Here is a 17,253-nt window from a genome sequence, read left to right as displayed (position 1 = left end):
ATTATGGTTTTATTTATAGTTTAAAATAAATTATGCACTTTTAAAACGCTTTCAACCTTGATATTAATTACAACAAATAGGTGTAGTTGGTGGCGACATATATCAATACACTCAAACAAAGTTGGTGGTTTTACACGATCACAATTGTTGGAAAGCCTCTGTTTAATCGACGATACTATGGTGGCCGATGTCAAGGTCTTTTTTATAAGATCTCTTTAATGAAATCAAGGTACCTACTTATTTTCAGCTTTTATAAAGTCCTTCCACAAAAAATTATCCGTAGATTCATTAAACAATTCACTGTTTCTTACAAGTTATAACCGTCCTATATAAAAGGGTTAATACCTATATAACCCACGCTTAATTTTCCATAATAGCTGGTCCCTAGTTAATTAACTATGCATAAAACCTAGCTAGTTCAAGTTTTGAGGGTCGTTACACAGCGCTGCTTAATGGAGAGTCACGCTTGAGTCTACTTGAGTTTGAAAGCGACGCGACGTTCATTAATGATAATAAAACCCCTTATCCGTGTCACTCGGTTTTAGCTATAGGGATTCACTAAGATTAATTTTAGCAAAATAAAGACGTTGCCGTTAATTGCTGGTTCATCCTTTGGAAGGCCTTACACACTGCATGCATGTTCTTAACTTGTGAAGACAAGAGTAAGAGAGATATCAAGAAGTTATATAAAATGATAATATACTATAATTAAATGTATAATCCTAACAGCTATGTGTTCGGATGAAAGAAATTCACTGTGTGGTTCTAAAAGAGAAGAAAAAGGAAAACTATTTTCGTAATTCAGTTTATAAAAAAACCGGCGAGGATTTGAACTACAAAGGATAAACTTTTATACGGCATTATCAATACCCTGATAAAACATAACAAAGGGAAGTTTACTTTGAATTCATTTTTTTTGGTTTATATCCGTTTTTGAAGAAACATTTTTGATATCGTTTTTTTACTGTACAGTAGGTACGATTTAAGTGAAGTTTAATGCGTAAAAACATGCTGTAGAAATTGAAAAATGCGCGCAGCCCCAATTCCAACTGGACCTCAAAAATTACCCAAGTTTCTAGTAGATACTGGTGTTATGAATTCCGAGTTCGATACACCTCTAACTTTCCAGAGTTATGTGCTTTTTAAACAATAAAATATCACTTTAACGGGGAAGGAAAGTTTTTGTTTTACAGCTTTAGCTAAAGAACAAGGGACGAATTTGAGCTTTAACTCTGATACAACTGGGATCTATTTTTCTTTGATGCTCAAGCGTTTCCATACTCGAAAACTACTCCTATTTTGTACTATGGTTTATTGGTACCAAAATCACCGAAACTATGGAGGGAGAGAAAGTCCATTTTACGCAAGATACTTTCTTAGAGTGGCGAGATTGAATCATGACAGTAATCCGATCCCGCTGAAAAAGAAAGCGCGAATAGGCTTAATTAAATGTTTTATTGGCTATTACATTGCGGCAAATCTCTATACGAAAGAAAAGCATTCGTCTACGTATTAGACAAGAAAAAGGCAGCCCTTGTAACCGGTATACCCGAATAAGCCTGGTTAATATATCTCTAGCAGCTTTGTTGCCTCTTAGAGCCTGCTTTTAAAGGATAAAACCATCAATTTTACAATGTTGTATGCAAATATTTCTGTGATGAACATGCATGTTTTTCAGTGTCTGGGTGTTTATATGCATTTTTGATGTTGGAAAACAGCAACTGCTGAGTTTCTTGCCGGCTTCTTCTCGGTAGAATCTGCCTTCCGAACTTATTTATTTATTATTTTATTTATTTATTCCTTTATATACAGGTGTCTTCTTTTTTCTTTTCTTTCATGTTTTTAATAAATGAGTAAAACAGTATTAAGTAACGGATGAAAGTACCAGGCTGCCAGAAATCATAAATAGGTTTATAAGTTATGTCAAACAACAAAGGGGGATTCGAAACATCGTTCACGTGTCGCTCTTATAACAAATTACGCCCTAAATTTTCTTACCGACTGACGTGATGTGCGCCGAGCAAAAATGATAAATTGCTGTTACCAATGTGAATAACATGAGAGTGAACAAGGAAAGCTATTTTTTCACACAAAATTGTTCTTTATAAAAATTAGAGTGAACATAAAATTCCTATTCTTAGTATTATTTATTTGAGTTCGCTTTATGCATCTGGCAGAGCCTCCAATCCTGCAGAATCTCCAAACAAGAAGATTTGCCCATAATCACCACTCTGGGCAGGCGGTTTGGTGATCGCAGTAGATGGTAGTAGTAGCACAGAGCACGCTGCCCGTACTCCTTTACATTATCCGCGTACGGAACGCAGACATCTATATTCTGAAGTGCTGTCACCAAACGGCATACTACCTCTAATAAATATGTACTCTACATATTAAAATGAATTGCTGTTCGTTAGTCTCACTAAAACTCGAGAACGTATGGACAGGTTGTGCTCATTCAGGTCTTGAAATATTTGTGGAAGTATAGGGTAGGTTTAAACGATGAGAAAATAGTAATATATATAATATACTAGCGGACCCCAGCGCCATGTATTGGGCTGATTTGTGTACACAAGAAATCTTTATATATATATTTCTTGTGTGCGTGTGTATGTCACTGAACTCCTCCTAAACGGCTGGATCGATTTGAATGAACTTTTTGGTATGCGTGTGGGTTTGGGTGGCACCCTGGATGGTTTAGATTCACAATTCAGCCCGACAGATGGCGCTGGGGTCCGCTAGTATATATATAAAGATATACGGTACTTGTGTTTGTCTCCTAGCTCCTCCTAAGCGGTTGGACCAATTTTTGAGAAATTTTGTTTGTATGTTCCAATGGGTTTCATGTTGTTTTAAAAAAAAAATTGGCGGTAAAAAAAAGCCATGACGACGTCTGCCGGATCCACTTATTTAAAATTTATAAAACTTGGCACTTTTACGTCTACAGAACGCTGAAAACATTTTCCGCCCTTTTTTAGTACAAATTTTTCCCTAAAGGGAGAACTTTCTCACGTATTGATGAGCTTTGATCGCCGCACAAGTGATAAATTGCTGCTAGATCAATCTTTATAAAAAGGGCAGTGAACTTTCTTTTTCATACACATTCCTTACTATAATAACAAGGTAGAATGGAAGCAGCCAGCTTCGCTCTCATCTCCCGTAAGATGATTGTAAATGTTGATGTTGAAAAAGAGAAACTACTGAGTTTCTTGCCGGCTCTCCTCTGTTGAATCTGCTTTTCGAATCGGTGGTAGAGTCGCTTACTTCAAACAAACATACTTGACGCTTCAGAACAGCTTATAAAGTAGGCCTACTTGAAATAAATGAATTATAAATTTTATGAATTCAAAGTGTATTTTATTTTGTCTTAAAACTTTATTGCACACACACATTTTACACTAAGTAAAGACATACGCACAAGAAACTAAGACAAGCCAATGAGGCGTGCAAATGCGGTCTAATGGCTAATGCGATCTCTTCCAGAAAACCTTTGACGTTAGAAAAGACCAAAGAAGTCAGTTCTTGGGTACGTTTGCTTTTTTCTAAAAATACTGCGAGCTGGTTTGTCCTTATAAGCAGCAACGTTCTCATTTACAGCTTATATTATTTGGGATACAATTAGGGAAATGCGCAGCCTAATTTATCATTTATTACAGATCTCGCGTCATAAAATCCACTTGGATTTAATTGGTCCGCGAGTGCATACTCAGACTCTTAAATTTAGACTCACTTAACAAAATAATTGAAATGACAAGGTGTAACTTGGAAATAACTTTAAAAAAAAAATTAAAAAAAAAAGGCGGAATGTAGAAGTTTGAAGTTTTTAGAGAATTTTCTATCACTAGCCTAGAGGCGTAGTAAGAAAGGATTTTATTTTAATTTCCCTACGGGGATCAACAGGGGAAAGTTTTGAGTTAGTTCCAATTTTAGAGTGGGGTTCGATTCCTAATGTAAGTATCAACGTTAGGGGCATGGTTTTAATATAATTACTAAAACCCAAACAGGTTAGCCCATTACCATCTTAGACTGCATTATCCATTACCAGCAGGTGTGATTAATTATCAGGGCTAACCTGTAGGAGAATAAAAAAGATGACATTCGAATATCGACATTATATGAATGTGAATGTTAATCAAAGTTCTGAAAACATTCGTGTTTTCTTTTATAAATTTATTAAACGCACATTTATATTCAAAGACATTTTTTTTGTTGTTTTTATAACTCCGTATAAATTAACTTAAATGTATATGACGGATTTGAAACAGATTATAAATTAATTGATAACAATTAATTTCAGCTTATTAACTAGATTATAAATTAATTATTTACTAAGTTTTGTTATAGTTTAGATAGGTCGTGTAAGTAATTTCAATTATAACTCTAAGGCAATTAAACCTAAAAAATTAAGGAGATCGAAGGGATTGCAGAAAACTGCTATTTGTTTACTCTCCATGTTGCGGTGAAAGAAGTTTTGTTCATTTTTGGCAGCCCTACGCCTTAAGTTAGGGCGATGATCCCTATATCTCCACAGCACTCGAAAGACTTACGTGTTCCACTTGTTACGAGAATACTCTAGGAATGGCTTCGGCTTACCTGTAACAACAAAAATTACATAATATTATTATTTTTAACCAATGACGCTAAAACCGCAGGGTGTTGTACCGTTAGTTAGATTGACGTGTTTGTACGTGTGTTAGTATCTCTGGCATCGTGGCTTCCGAACTGATAAACTGATTTTTATTATATTTATTATTGATATTGATTGATATTTTTTTACAACTCCCTCAATATAGGTATATATAATATAATATAAAAGGACCGGTCATCTACATATATATATACGCTATGACAAATTTCAAATCCAAGGTGGCTGCCATCACAAAATATCGAATAACTTTTTTATTCACAACTTCCTCAATATATAAATTGAAAGGCCTTGTACGACTAGTAGGATAATATATATTATGTCGAAAGTTGGGATTTTTAAACATAAAAAAATAATTTCTTACCTGATAAAGCAATCGAATATGGCATGCAAGCATTGTTTATAGCCTTTACTAGGCATATTATATAATAATACAGCTTTGATAGAGTTTTATTAATTTTTTATTAACAATTTCTTGCATATAAAAACAAATAATTTACACATAATGCCTTCCAAGCCAGCCCAAAACGAAACAATAGTAAAAACGGTGCTAGATTTTACTGAAATACTAAAACTGGCTAGGACTATGAGCTCATATTACATAAAACGATGACATCAAGTTTATTAAACTACTCGTTTTACAATGAAAGAAATTGGAAGAAGTTTATTATAAACATAAGGAATGTTTGCAAACATCTACTTCGCTAGTGGTCTATAAAGCAGCGTGACTATTCGTTTAATTTGCTCAGTGTAATTTTTCGTTATGTGTTAGCTAGGTTGAGAAATTGTCAATGTGACTCACATCTTTATAATCCTTATGTATATAACAGTTCAGAAATACTCGTAGAAGTAAGTGTTTGTCCTATAAATCGTATAGTGCTATTTTAGACTAAAATGTGTGAGAATTTTTTGGTAATTACAGTGCTATTTTAACGCAGGTATATATTTTTATCAGATATAATAGACAAAAACCGTTGTTAAAAGTCACATTTCTTTTCCCAACATATTTAGTGCTTGTGTTCTTAGTATCCTTCCGTCTTCCTATCTTATATTTGTAATACAAAATTATGAAGGTCATACAATTTTTCACTTTTTAATTATACCTGTGACCTTATGTAAATATTGATTTCATTAATTGATTGATAATAATGTTATAGTTTTTCTCTAATCCTTTACAAAAAATCCGTACCTACTCGTGAAATAAACTCGTACTCGTGAAATATTTTTTTACAGTCTGATAAAACTTTCAACTACCTCGTTGGAAAGTACAGATCATAAGGTTCAGGTTAGATAATCCATTCGGGGCTAAAATAATTACTAGGTATTTTTTAGTTGTAAAGTTACGAAATGTGCTCGTGCCGACGGTCCGGGTATAGCTTATAGGTATTGATAACAATTGGTAAAACCCGCTAACCCGGATTGGAGCAAGGTTTGAGAGCTCTGAATTATTATACACTTAGTACTACTATGGCAACGTTTGTCAATATATTGTGTCGGTTACATTAACAAATCTTTCACAACACAATTTCTGCTCGCAAAAATTCGCACGCTAAAGAAAATTACCATCCTAGCTAACGAATCGAATTGTAAAGAACAGTCGTTCTCAATAACAGTAGTTCTACCCACGTATAAACTTTATTTCAGTCATGTGGCAGTTAATACTTCCCGTTATACTAACTTCAATCGAGGCTAGATATGAAAATGTGAACGTGAAGCAGGACTGGTGGGAAACGGCGGTGTTTTATCAAATCTACCCGAGATCTTTTATGGATAGCGACGGAGATGGAATTGGTGATATAAATGGTAATTTTGGATAAAGTCGGATTCCATAAAATCGTCATCATATGAACCCCTTTCCGACCCACTACAGGGCACACAATGAGAAAGGTTACGGCCGTAGTCCACCACGCTGGCCCAGTGCGGTTTGGTGGACTTCACACGCCTTTGAGAACATTAAGGAGAAGTCTCAGGCACGCAGGTTTTCTCAAATTGCTTAAAACACACATAACTTTAGAGGTGCGTGTTGGGCTTCAAACTTAAAACTTGAAAGTGTAGCCGAAATTCTATCCATTAGGCTATATATATACAGTTCACATACCTATCCCTACTAATATTATAAATGTGAATGTAAGTTTGTTTGTTACGCTATCACGCAAAAACTACTAAACCGATCCTCATGAAACTTTGTACACATAAGTATTCTTGGAAGTGTTGGAAGTAATATAGGATACTTTTCATCCCGACATTAAGCTCGGTTTCTTTGGGAGAGGGCATGAAAGTGTTTGACGATTTTACACCATAGCTCCGACAAATTATGACCGATTTAAATAATTATTTTTGTACTATAGAGGTTATAATATGTGTTTAATTTTGCTCAAACTTTGTGTGGATCTGAATGTATGTTGGAGATATAGGACACAACTCCTCAGCGGACAATAGCAAACCCCTCATTTAAGGCTTAGCGATACTGAATACTTAAATTTTTACTTAGAACTACAACTAAATTGAATGCCACATCAAAAAACAAAATCAATCGCGGGCAATAGCTAGTAGTATATAATGAAATAAGCAAATTTGTTAAGTTTTAATTGAATACCTATATACATATTTGTATTTTATAATCAAAAGTCAGTGCTATCACTACTGCAACTTGTCGTCTGCAAATTACAAGTCATTTTTTTAAAAATTGTGTTAGTCATCTTGCACTGGACCAGTGTTTTAAGGCGCATAAAGCTTGGTAACCTAAGGATTAACGTGGAATATTTTTTATCCAGGAAAAACTAACAGTTCCCACAGGATTTTTAATAAATGGCGGCCTAAGTCGGCTAAGCGGAGCTATGTTTTTAACAACCCCTCTCACGGTTTTACAGACTATTACGTGTTGAAGGGTAAAAAATTATAAAAAGGTACGGTCAAAGGAAAACACTCAATTTAGGAAACGACCCTTTTAAATTGGCTCTGATCTGTTTTGTGCGATTAAGAAACTTTGGTCATGGTTCGTTACTACCTTTATAACTTACCACAAAGGGTGAAAATTTAGAGTTGAAGTGCTATTGCAGCTGTATACTAGCTATAAGCGGTTGTTGGATTCTTATACACCAGTGGCGTGCATAGGGTTTTCGGTCAGGGTATGCATAAAAAAAAATAGGTACTGAACATGCTATTTTGATGTTACTGTATAATTTCATTTGTGAGTAGGTACCTAACCTAACATTGTTTGTGATACCCATGTAGATCTTCTCATCATCTCCTATTTCCAGTAGGTATAGTAAGCTCTGAGACGACCGACTAGCGAGTTTTTAAAATTGTCTGCCATTGCGGCAATTACATTAAATAATGTTTTTTTAGTAAATAATAAACAAACATAGGTAGGTATTATTATAAATAAATAATGAAACAAAAAACTGATCACTGCTATTCGCCTGTTTATGTAAGTCAGTCAGAGCTCTTTTTACGTGCCGCTCCTTGTAGGTGTATTCCTTCATTTACGAATAACCTCAATTATACGTTAGTTAAGAATTAGCTCTAAACTTACCTACATTTTCCAAGCACACTGAACCATCAGATCACACGCCGAATATAAGAACTTTCTTACACTAAGAATATTCCTCACAATCATTTACAAACAGTACACTGTCACAAAAGTTAATGTTAACAATAATAATTGTAACTATTTACAAACAACCGTACAGCAAACGAAAAAAACAGTAATTAATTCTAATTCGGTGAATATAAGTTGTTATGACAGTAGGTAAAAGGTAAACAATAATGGCGCTGAGCGATCGCCAGCGATAATGTGAATATCATAGTCAAAATATGTCCGTAATATTTTCTTAGTACACAAATGCTATTAAAAGTTGTCATTTGAAGAATATTACTTCATCAGTTACCAATGGCACCTGGTATACGTTAATAATTTATTTAACATAATTCGGCAACTCTTAATTTGGTTATTTTAATATACTTTTTGAACAAATTAGGTACTTATAAATTTCTAAAGACCTTGAATGTAATAAAATTCATTGATAAATTTTTTAACTACAAAAAAGAATTATTGCCGTTTAAAACAATAACAAACAAAGCAAATTACTTGTGCTTATAAAAAAACAAAGCATACATTTGGATTTCAAATTTCCGTAAGCAGTGCTTTTAAGATTTGCACACAAGCGAAACCCCTGTACTGGAAACCTGGGAAACTCGCACACATAGAAAGAGCCAAATATTGTGTAAGCACGCACGCGATTATATCACTACACACCAGAACTTCCTTGTGTGCTGGTGCACACAAGTAACGACAGATGCATTCAATCGCCGTGCTTCTATGGAGACCGCGGCGGCGCGGCGCATTAATTCGAGCGACGAATAAACGATTTGCCCGGCAATGGATACTTAATCGTGAAAACCCCAGCTAATTTTATGAGATTTAAATTATATTTAAAGCGTTATTTTTTATTTAGGGATACTGTTTACAACTCAAAATTAAAATATAGTCGAAATATTATGCAGTTTGTCTATTTTAGTTCTAAACCATGACACGGGACTTGTCCATTGATTTACATAGAAGTGCGGCCGGTTTTAACTAGATGGCGCTTTTATAGTTTTCTATAAATTGTTTAATTTTTTTTCAATCTTTAAATTTTAAGTCGTCCTTATGGTCTGAGAGGCCCTTAGGTCAGGGTATGCACTGCTTATTTGCATCTATGAGATGCACGCCACTGTTATACACTAATGTTATACATTCAAAAGTGATTGTATACTTATTTTTATTATAATACTTATCGCTTAGCATCTTTTGATAAAATATCATCGGTGATCCGGAAACAATACTTTTGATACCTACGTATGGTTTGTCAAACGACCGAGAACGTGGAAGAGGTTGCGCATGACAGCTAGACGTGGCTTTATGAGGAAAAGGGAAAAATTCCGACACCCCGTAATCCATATTTGTCATCATGATCATAACTCCAACCGATTGACTTCCACTGCATTCACATAGGTCTATTGTAGGTACTTATAAAATCCTTGGTCTTAGGTGGTTTGATTTAAGCGACTTTCAGCGTGGAGGACCTGAGACAGGCGTTATCCATACTGGGATATTAAAATATGAATAAGTACCGAATTAATCTGCTTTCGCAGGCTTTATGTAAAGGTAGTGCATACCGCACCAGAGTACAAAGATTAACATTGATATTTCAGGTATCACTTCAAGACTAGAATATCTAAAAGATCTAGGTATAGATGCGGCATGGCTGTCACCCATTTTCAAGTCACCGATGCACGATTTCGGATACGACGTATCCGATTATTACTCGGTTCACCCTGAATATGGCAGCGTAGAGGACTTTGAGCACCTTCTGAAGAAGGCTAATGAACTAAGTAAGTCACACATCATTATTAGCTGTACCGGTAGCTTGTGTTGTTGTGTACCTTAATGTACTATAATTCTTCTTGCCGACTAATTATATAAAGGCGAACATTGCTGCGTGAAAGAAGAAGATACTAAGAGACTAGTTAAAGAAGAAAAAAGTTATGCATATAGCTAATCGTCCCAAGGAGTTGGATATGTGAACGCGCACTGGAAAGTGCACAGTGTTGGTATACGTGCGACAATGTTTTGTTTATGTGTTTGTATTAAGCTATTTGTAACTATTTGTAGGTTTATAATAATCTTACACCACCTGTCCGCTCTCGCTCATCTTGGCCTATTCCAAAGGTTACCTGGCAGAGATCGCTACTAAGCGATAAGGCCACCTTTTGTATTCTACTTCTGTTTTTGTATTTCTATTGTTTTTTTTCTTTCCTAAGTTCATAGTGGTGTAGAGGTATAATAAAGAGTTAAATAAAAAAAAATGTAGAAAAACGAAAACATAACAACAAAAGTCACTGGCAGTATTTTTTTTATTTAACTACAAATTAGCTATTGGTAGTGTAAGATGGTGGGGGGCTGTAGTCGGTATACCAGTTATATTAAACCCATCATCATCATCTCAACCAATTGACGTCCACTGCTGGACATAGGTCTTTTGTAGGGAGTTCCACAATGCACGGTCCTGGGCCGCTTGCCTCCAACGGCTCCCAGCTACTCGCCTGATGTCATCTGTCCACCCACCTCGAGGGGGATCACCCACCTCGAGGTAAGCCAGTTGCCAAGCTGGTCTAAGTTGGCAAAACATTTAGATGAGACTTAAACAGTCTACCATTCAATAATTAAACCCATACCCCTTATAAATTATTCAACGGTAAATCGCTTGGTGGCACGTCTTTGTTGGGAGGGAGGTAATTAACCAGATCCGAAGGCCCCCACCAGAACAGACGACAAAAATTATAAATTCCAAATGCCACTGCCACACCCACAATGAGAATGGGTTAAGGCCCACACTGGCCCAGTGCGGATAGGTGGACTTCACACACCTTTAAGAACATTATGGATAACTCTCAGGCACGCAGGTTTCCTCACGGTGTTTTCCTTCAGAGTTGAAGCAAGTGATATTTTTATTGCTGAAAACGCACGACACTTAGATAAGTTAGAGGTCCGCGCTGGGATTCAAACTCGCCTCCTCGAAAATGAAGTTAAAGTCCTAACCATTGGGCTATCACCGCTTCAACGAAGTAGTAGTAATACATTGTTAATAATTATAATGTGTTTTAACATATATTTTTTTAGATATAAAAATTATATTGGACTTCGTACCGAACCACACTAGTAATGAAAGTGACTGGTTCTTCAAGTCGTCACATAGAGACGAGTATTACAGTGACTGGTACGTTTGGGAAAACGGACACTTGGACACTAAAGGACTTAGGCGACCACCAAATAATTGGGTGAGAACCAAATTATGTGACCATAACATTAACCTTGCGTACTAAGACCGAAGAAATAATGTACACAATTCATTTATTTTAAAGTGGGTCTAGTTTATAAGCACTTTTAAAACGTCCAGTCAGTTTGTATGTAGTGATTATACAACGTGTAAATGAAATACGAAATACTGTTGAAGGGTGCACAAGTATGTTACATATGGAATCACCCTGTAAAAATATTAAATTAAAAGAAGCATATAATTTATTTTTCCATAGAAACGAATTTAAAATATTTTAAGTGTTTACTTATGACAACCCTATTGAAGATGAAAGGCCAACACGCGCATAGTACCTACGCTACGTGACACGTGTCTAATAAAGTGGCACGAGACACTTGATTTTAATTTTGCATGTGATGTTAGTGCTGTATATGATTACTTTCAATAAAAACAATGGCAGTGGTTTACTTAAAACTATAAGCCTTGCTGCTCCACAGAAAAATCTAACGGGCAATATATAATGTACCTCTAAAGCCTGTGAAGTTACTTTTCGGTTTCAGTTAATTTACACGTTGTATAAAATTAGATATTAATAAAACTGTCTCGTTTTTTTCTTGACTATCAATAAAATTGAGTACAACGCAGGAGATGATATTAATTTCCTCTGCTACGCGTTAACGATAAAGCGTGACCTAGAAAGCCACAGTGGTATATACTTATTTATCGAATACGTAGTTCTCGAATGACTAGAATTCCCTATAACTTATTTCACGGCAATATTGATTGATACATTTTGAATATGCTAGACCGAGTCGGACGCGAGTCGTGCCACATTTAAAACGCTTACGGGGCCACCACCAAATTTACTAGACGCCAGGTCCCGTCGAAAGCCCGTATGCCACACGTTGTAGCTTAGACTTCTTCGCTTTGTAGGTACGATACAAGACTTGCACCAAGCTTACATCTACTGAAGTTGGCAGGGAGGAAAAGCGAAATCATATATATAGTACCATACCATATATAAAAATAAAATATATTTATATATATACTACGACAATACACACATCGTCATCTAGCCCCAACGTAAGCGTAGCTTGTGTTATGGGTACTAAGGTTACTGATGATTTTATTTAATGAATTATATGCATACATACTTATAATATACTTATAAGCACACAGAAACTGAACCCACAGCCTTGGAGGAGGAAAGCAGGGTAGCTGCCCACTGCGCCAATCGGCTATCAAATATAAACTCTATTTATATACCGCAAATACTAGGTCAATTTAAATGCCACAAACATAGTACAGATTATCTTGTCTGTGTCTTCACTGTATGTACAGGAACGCGGGAAACGGATATTATGTCTGTTACGCGATAACGAGAAGGCTTAGTAATCTCCCTTGTGACCTAGAAAGACCGCAGTTGTAAATATACTATTTATTAGGAACTATAGTTGTATACCAATAACTGCTGATATATGAGTTACATAATGTTTGCATCGTTGGTCTTGGAGACATAACTATAAACTACATTATTTTTCCAGTAAACACAGAAAATACTGATATGTATTTATCTATATATATAAAAGAGAAAGTATGTTTGTATGTTCCGTAAAGGCTCCGAAACGGCTGGACCGATTTCAATGAAACTTTCAGGGAATCTCCGGATTGACCTGGCGAGTAATCCTGTAAAGTTTGCTGACGATCGGAGCACTCCTATTTTTGAACTGTCAAACTGTCAAATACAGCTTTTATTTACTATGGTGATATTCTATTGTTGGGTGTACATGGGTGTAGATAATGATCTTCACCCGCTCGAGAAGAGAATAGAAAAAAATGAATACGGAGAGAAATAAATGATTTAATATATTATGAGACTTAAATGTAAAATTTAATGATGTAAGTTCCAGATCCAGCACTAGATTTAAACCAAGTTCATTAAGAAGCTCCAATCACGTTGGCGAGTCTGTAAAAACCTCTCGCTTGCACTCTTTTGTGGTAATCGCATTTAAATTTCAGATAAGTGTCTTTAGAAAAAGTGCATGGCATTACGTTCCGAGCCGCGATCAATATTACTTGCATCAGTTCGGAAATTCCCAGCCGGATTTGAATCTCAGGAATCCAGTTGTTGTAGAAGAATTAAAGGTATGGAGTTTCAGTTTTCAATATGTAAGCAATCATATTCTTTAATCTAACTCTAGGTTAAAATGTTCTAACTCCTACTTCAATATTTAAACTCTTCAGAGATCATCTATCTCGTAATGAGGCCCGCTTCAGCGGATGCACTTCGACCCTCCAGGATCTTTTGTGCTCTTCAGAGATCATGATTTGACGACCTCACGGGCGCAACGGAGAGCGCTGGGAATTTAACTAGCAGGTCCCGGGTTCGATCCCCGACAGGGGGAATTTAAAATTTATATTAGGTCTGGTCTAGTGGGAGGCTTTGGCCGTGGCTAGTTACCACCCTACCTATATGTAAATGTAGTATGTATGTTCATGTAAGTTGTTTTTTTTTTGGAATATACTTTATGCACCATCCACTTTCCACTTTTTTATCGGCTTCGTATGCTCATGTTGCCTTTAAAAGATCACTTTTAGTGATAAGGCCGCCTTTGCACCCTAGCAGTATATACTATTACTGTTTTCTTTGTATTTTTCCTGTGGTGTTGTGTTGCAATAAAGTTTTTCTATTCTATTCTATTCTACCGACAAAGCGATTTAATGTTACGGTGCGATGTCGCGTAAAAGCCGATGAGGTGGTAGTCATTACCATACTCCCTAACAGGTTAGACTGCTACCATCTTGGAATGCATCATCACATACTACCAGGTGAGATTGCAGCCAAGGGCTGACATTTAAAGGGGGGGAAAAATCATCGTCATTATCAACCCATTATAGGTCAAGGCTTTCCTCTCAGAATACGAAGGGTTATAGCCGTAGTCCAATTTGCTGGCTAAGTGAGGATTGGTAGACTTTGAGAACAGTCTCAAGCGGTGAGGTTTAATCACTACGTTCTCCTTCACCGTTAAATCGAGTAGCACCGAATTCTAAATTAATGTTAAACGAGCAGGTCTAACAGGCAAACCCGGTCCCGAAAATGAATAGATTAAAAAAAAAACTTTCTTAGTATGCAATATTAGAGTGATGCATGGAACTTAAAATGAAATATTTTTTTTTTTTGCTCCTTCTCATTACTTCAGGTAATATATATTATTTCTTAGTGAGTTTCAATCACTTGAATTTTATTTTTCCTGTTTATGTTTAGATACTTATTGATTTTTGTTCAAATGGACGACACGCTTTGCAATGGATATTAGTGGTACCATTCATCTATCGTTACAAATGCACACCTTCAGTCAAAATGACCCAGCTACTTATTTACTAAAATAAATACCAACAAAACTATAAAAGTACTTGAAATGTTACTTTAAATACAGTAAAAACACAAACAGTTAAAAGTTTGTTCTCACGGCTCATCACAGAGGAAGTACTAACTTCCTTTAGTTTGTTGAGTTACTAACTTTAGTTTGTAGGATTCCAGTGCGGGTTAAACGCATTAGAGCAGCGTGGAGTCCCAAAACTTTTTTTTATGAGTGAGATTCTAAATATCAACATCATTTTTACTTGCCGTTTAAAGTAATCCTACCTTGAAACATAAAATTAAGTCCTCTGTATATTTATTGTTTGCGAAATAAGTCTATTACTCAGTAAATATATCATTGGAAATATATCTTGTTTTTTTTTTAATTGGTTACCAATACCAATACAAGGTTCAAACGAGTAGCTCGCATTCTTGAAATGGTCATGGGATTCTTGTTATCCTGAGAAAACAAAAGATTAGAAAGAAGAGAGAGTAAGGAGATAGGTAGGCACTTCATAAAAAATTTAAATTATGAACTTGAAAAATGAAATTACCAATCGAATTCAATTGTCTTTAATATACTAGACTAATTGTTAAATGTACGTTAAAGACCAAGAACTAAATCAATAATCCTTAAATAATATAAGGTATTGGTTATTTTAGAGTATAATAAAATATTGGCTCGAGAAAGGCGTAGCAGGTATGAGAATTAACGCAGCAAACCATCTGTTTGAGACTGACAAGGATTTATTCGGGGGCCGGTACCCGGATGAGCCGAAGACTGGAAGGCCAGGATTTGGGCCTGACGACTACGAATACCTAGACCATGTGTATACTAAGGACCAGGAAGAGACTTATGAACTAATGTCACAGTTTCGGGATGTGTTTGATGCTATTACGCTCCGGGATAATCTCACCAGGTAAGACTGTACCTAATATTTTATTAACCAATTTAAGACTTATGTAATATAACAAATATACAAGTACTGAACTTAATAAGTTTATAACGTACTAAGTTCATTACTTAATTAACTTTATAAATACAATTTAAGTTATTTAAATCATACATTTTTTTTTAATTTACCTTAAATAACTATAATTTAAATAATTATAATTTAATCTATATATATATATATATATATATATATATATATATAATATATATACATATATATATTTCTTGTGTGCGTGAGTGTATCACTGAACCCCTCTTAAACGGCTGGACCAAATTGAATGAATTTTTTGGTATGCGTTTGTGTGGCACCCAAACGCATACCAAATTTGGATTCACAAATCAGCCCGACAGATGGTGCTGGGGTCCGCTAGTCTAACTATAATTTTTAACCACCAGCGCAAAAATTACGGGTTGTTATAAGTATGACGTGTCTCTGTGTGTGCGTCTCTGTCTGTGGCATCGTATTTACCGAAGAGATGGACCGATTCTGATTCTGTTTCTTTTGTTTGAAATTTGAATAGTACGGAGTGTTCTTAGCTATTTTCTTAGATTGAGAAAAATCGGTTTAAGATGGTCGGTGCAACAATATGGTGGAATACATAATTTTTCATAACCCCCTCAATATCAAATTGGCGTGACTAGTAGAATATTAGACACTATGACAAATTTCAAATCAATGATGCCACAAAATAATGTACACTTTATTGAAAGTCGCTGTTTTTTCAATATTTTTGTTAAGTAAGGTAAATCTGTAAATTTTTTATGGAGTTGTTGATGATAAAATGACAGATTTACGCTAACGAGCATGCGACGTTAGTAGTAATTAATGAACGAATGAATACATTTGTGTTGTATTCCACAGAGAAAACTCATAAAAATACAGACATAGCTTTAGGGTAGAAAGTACAATTTGGCGTCCTATATAGCTATCTCTTCAACACACATTATATATTATAATTACACACAAGATCTACTATTTTAGAGTTTAAATTGTTATGTTTTAAAGTAAATACCTTTATATTCTATAAATATTTGATTAATTACGTGAATTTTTATCGACGATACTCCTATACTCGATGAAAATCAACTTGAGTCCATCCTTTATGAATAAATAATAGTAGGAAGAGTAAATGTAAGCGTATCGAAATTGATACGAATTTAATCGTCGAATCTGAATCAGATTTTGGATCAGATAAAGTTCAAATTTCTGGAGTTGCTCTAACTCCAGAAATTTGAACTTTATCTTTATTATTTTAACTTTTATATGTAGTAATAAAAAATTACAAAAAAGAAAAATACATGCGCTTCCCTATTGTTTTTTAAATCCGTTAGTATAATGTCACAGGCTTTTGAGTATAAATTTTTAACAACCTCGTTATGCCGATGGAGGCCATTACAAAATTAACGGCCAGTACGGATCTTAAAACAAAATGTCGTAATGGACGTTTTCCCGGACCGCGTTGGTTGGTAAGACATAATAATACATCTCTGCCAA

At 35.2% G+C, this 17,253-nt stretch overlaps 1 protein-coding gene across 1 annotated transcript in view; it reads left to right on the top strand.

Annotated features, from left to right (window-relative positions):
- Nucleotides 1–5,404: 5,404 nt before the first annotated feature.
- The window catches only part of LOC120636951, a 39,584-nt gene continuing 27,735 nt past the window's right edge, over nt 5,405–17,253 (top strand). The window contains exons 1-6 of the mRNA XM_039908529.1: nt 5,405–5,491; nt 6,287–6,445; nt 9,839–10,018; nt 11,307–11,464; nt 13,462–13,587; nt 15,467–15,723. Of these exons, the coding sequence (XP_039764463.1) occupies nt 6,289–6,445; nt 9,839–10,018; nt 11,307–11,464; nt 13,462–13,587; nt 15,467–15,723 (878 nt within the window). The 5' untranslated portion in view covers nt 5,405–5,491; nt 6,287–6,288. The remainder of the gene's footprint in view (nt 5,492–6,286; nt 6,446–9,838; nt 10,019–11,306; nt 11,465–13,461; nt 13,588–15,466; nt 15,724–17,253) is intronic.

This window comes from Pararge aegeria, chromosome 3 (genome assembly GCF_905163445.1).
Source record: "Pararge aegeria chromosome 3, ilParAegt1.1, whole genome shotgun sequence".
NCBI classification, from domain to species: domain Eukaryota; kingdom Metazoa; phylum Arthropoda; class Insecta; order Lepidoptera; family Nymphalidae; genus Pararge; species Pararge aegeria.
Note: the sequence above shows the minus strand (reverse complement) of the source record. Positions and strands in the feature narration are given on the sequence as shown.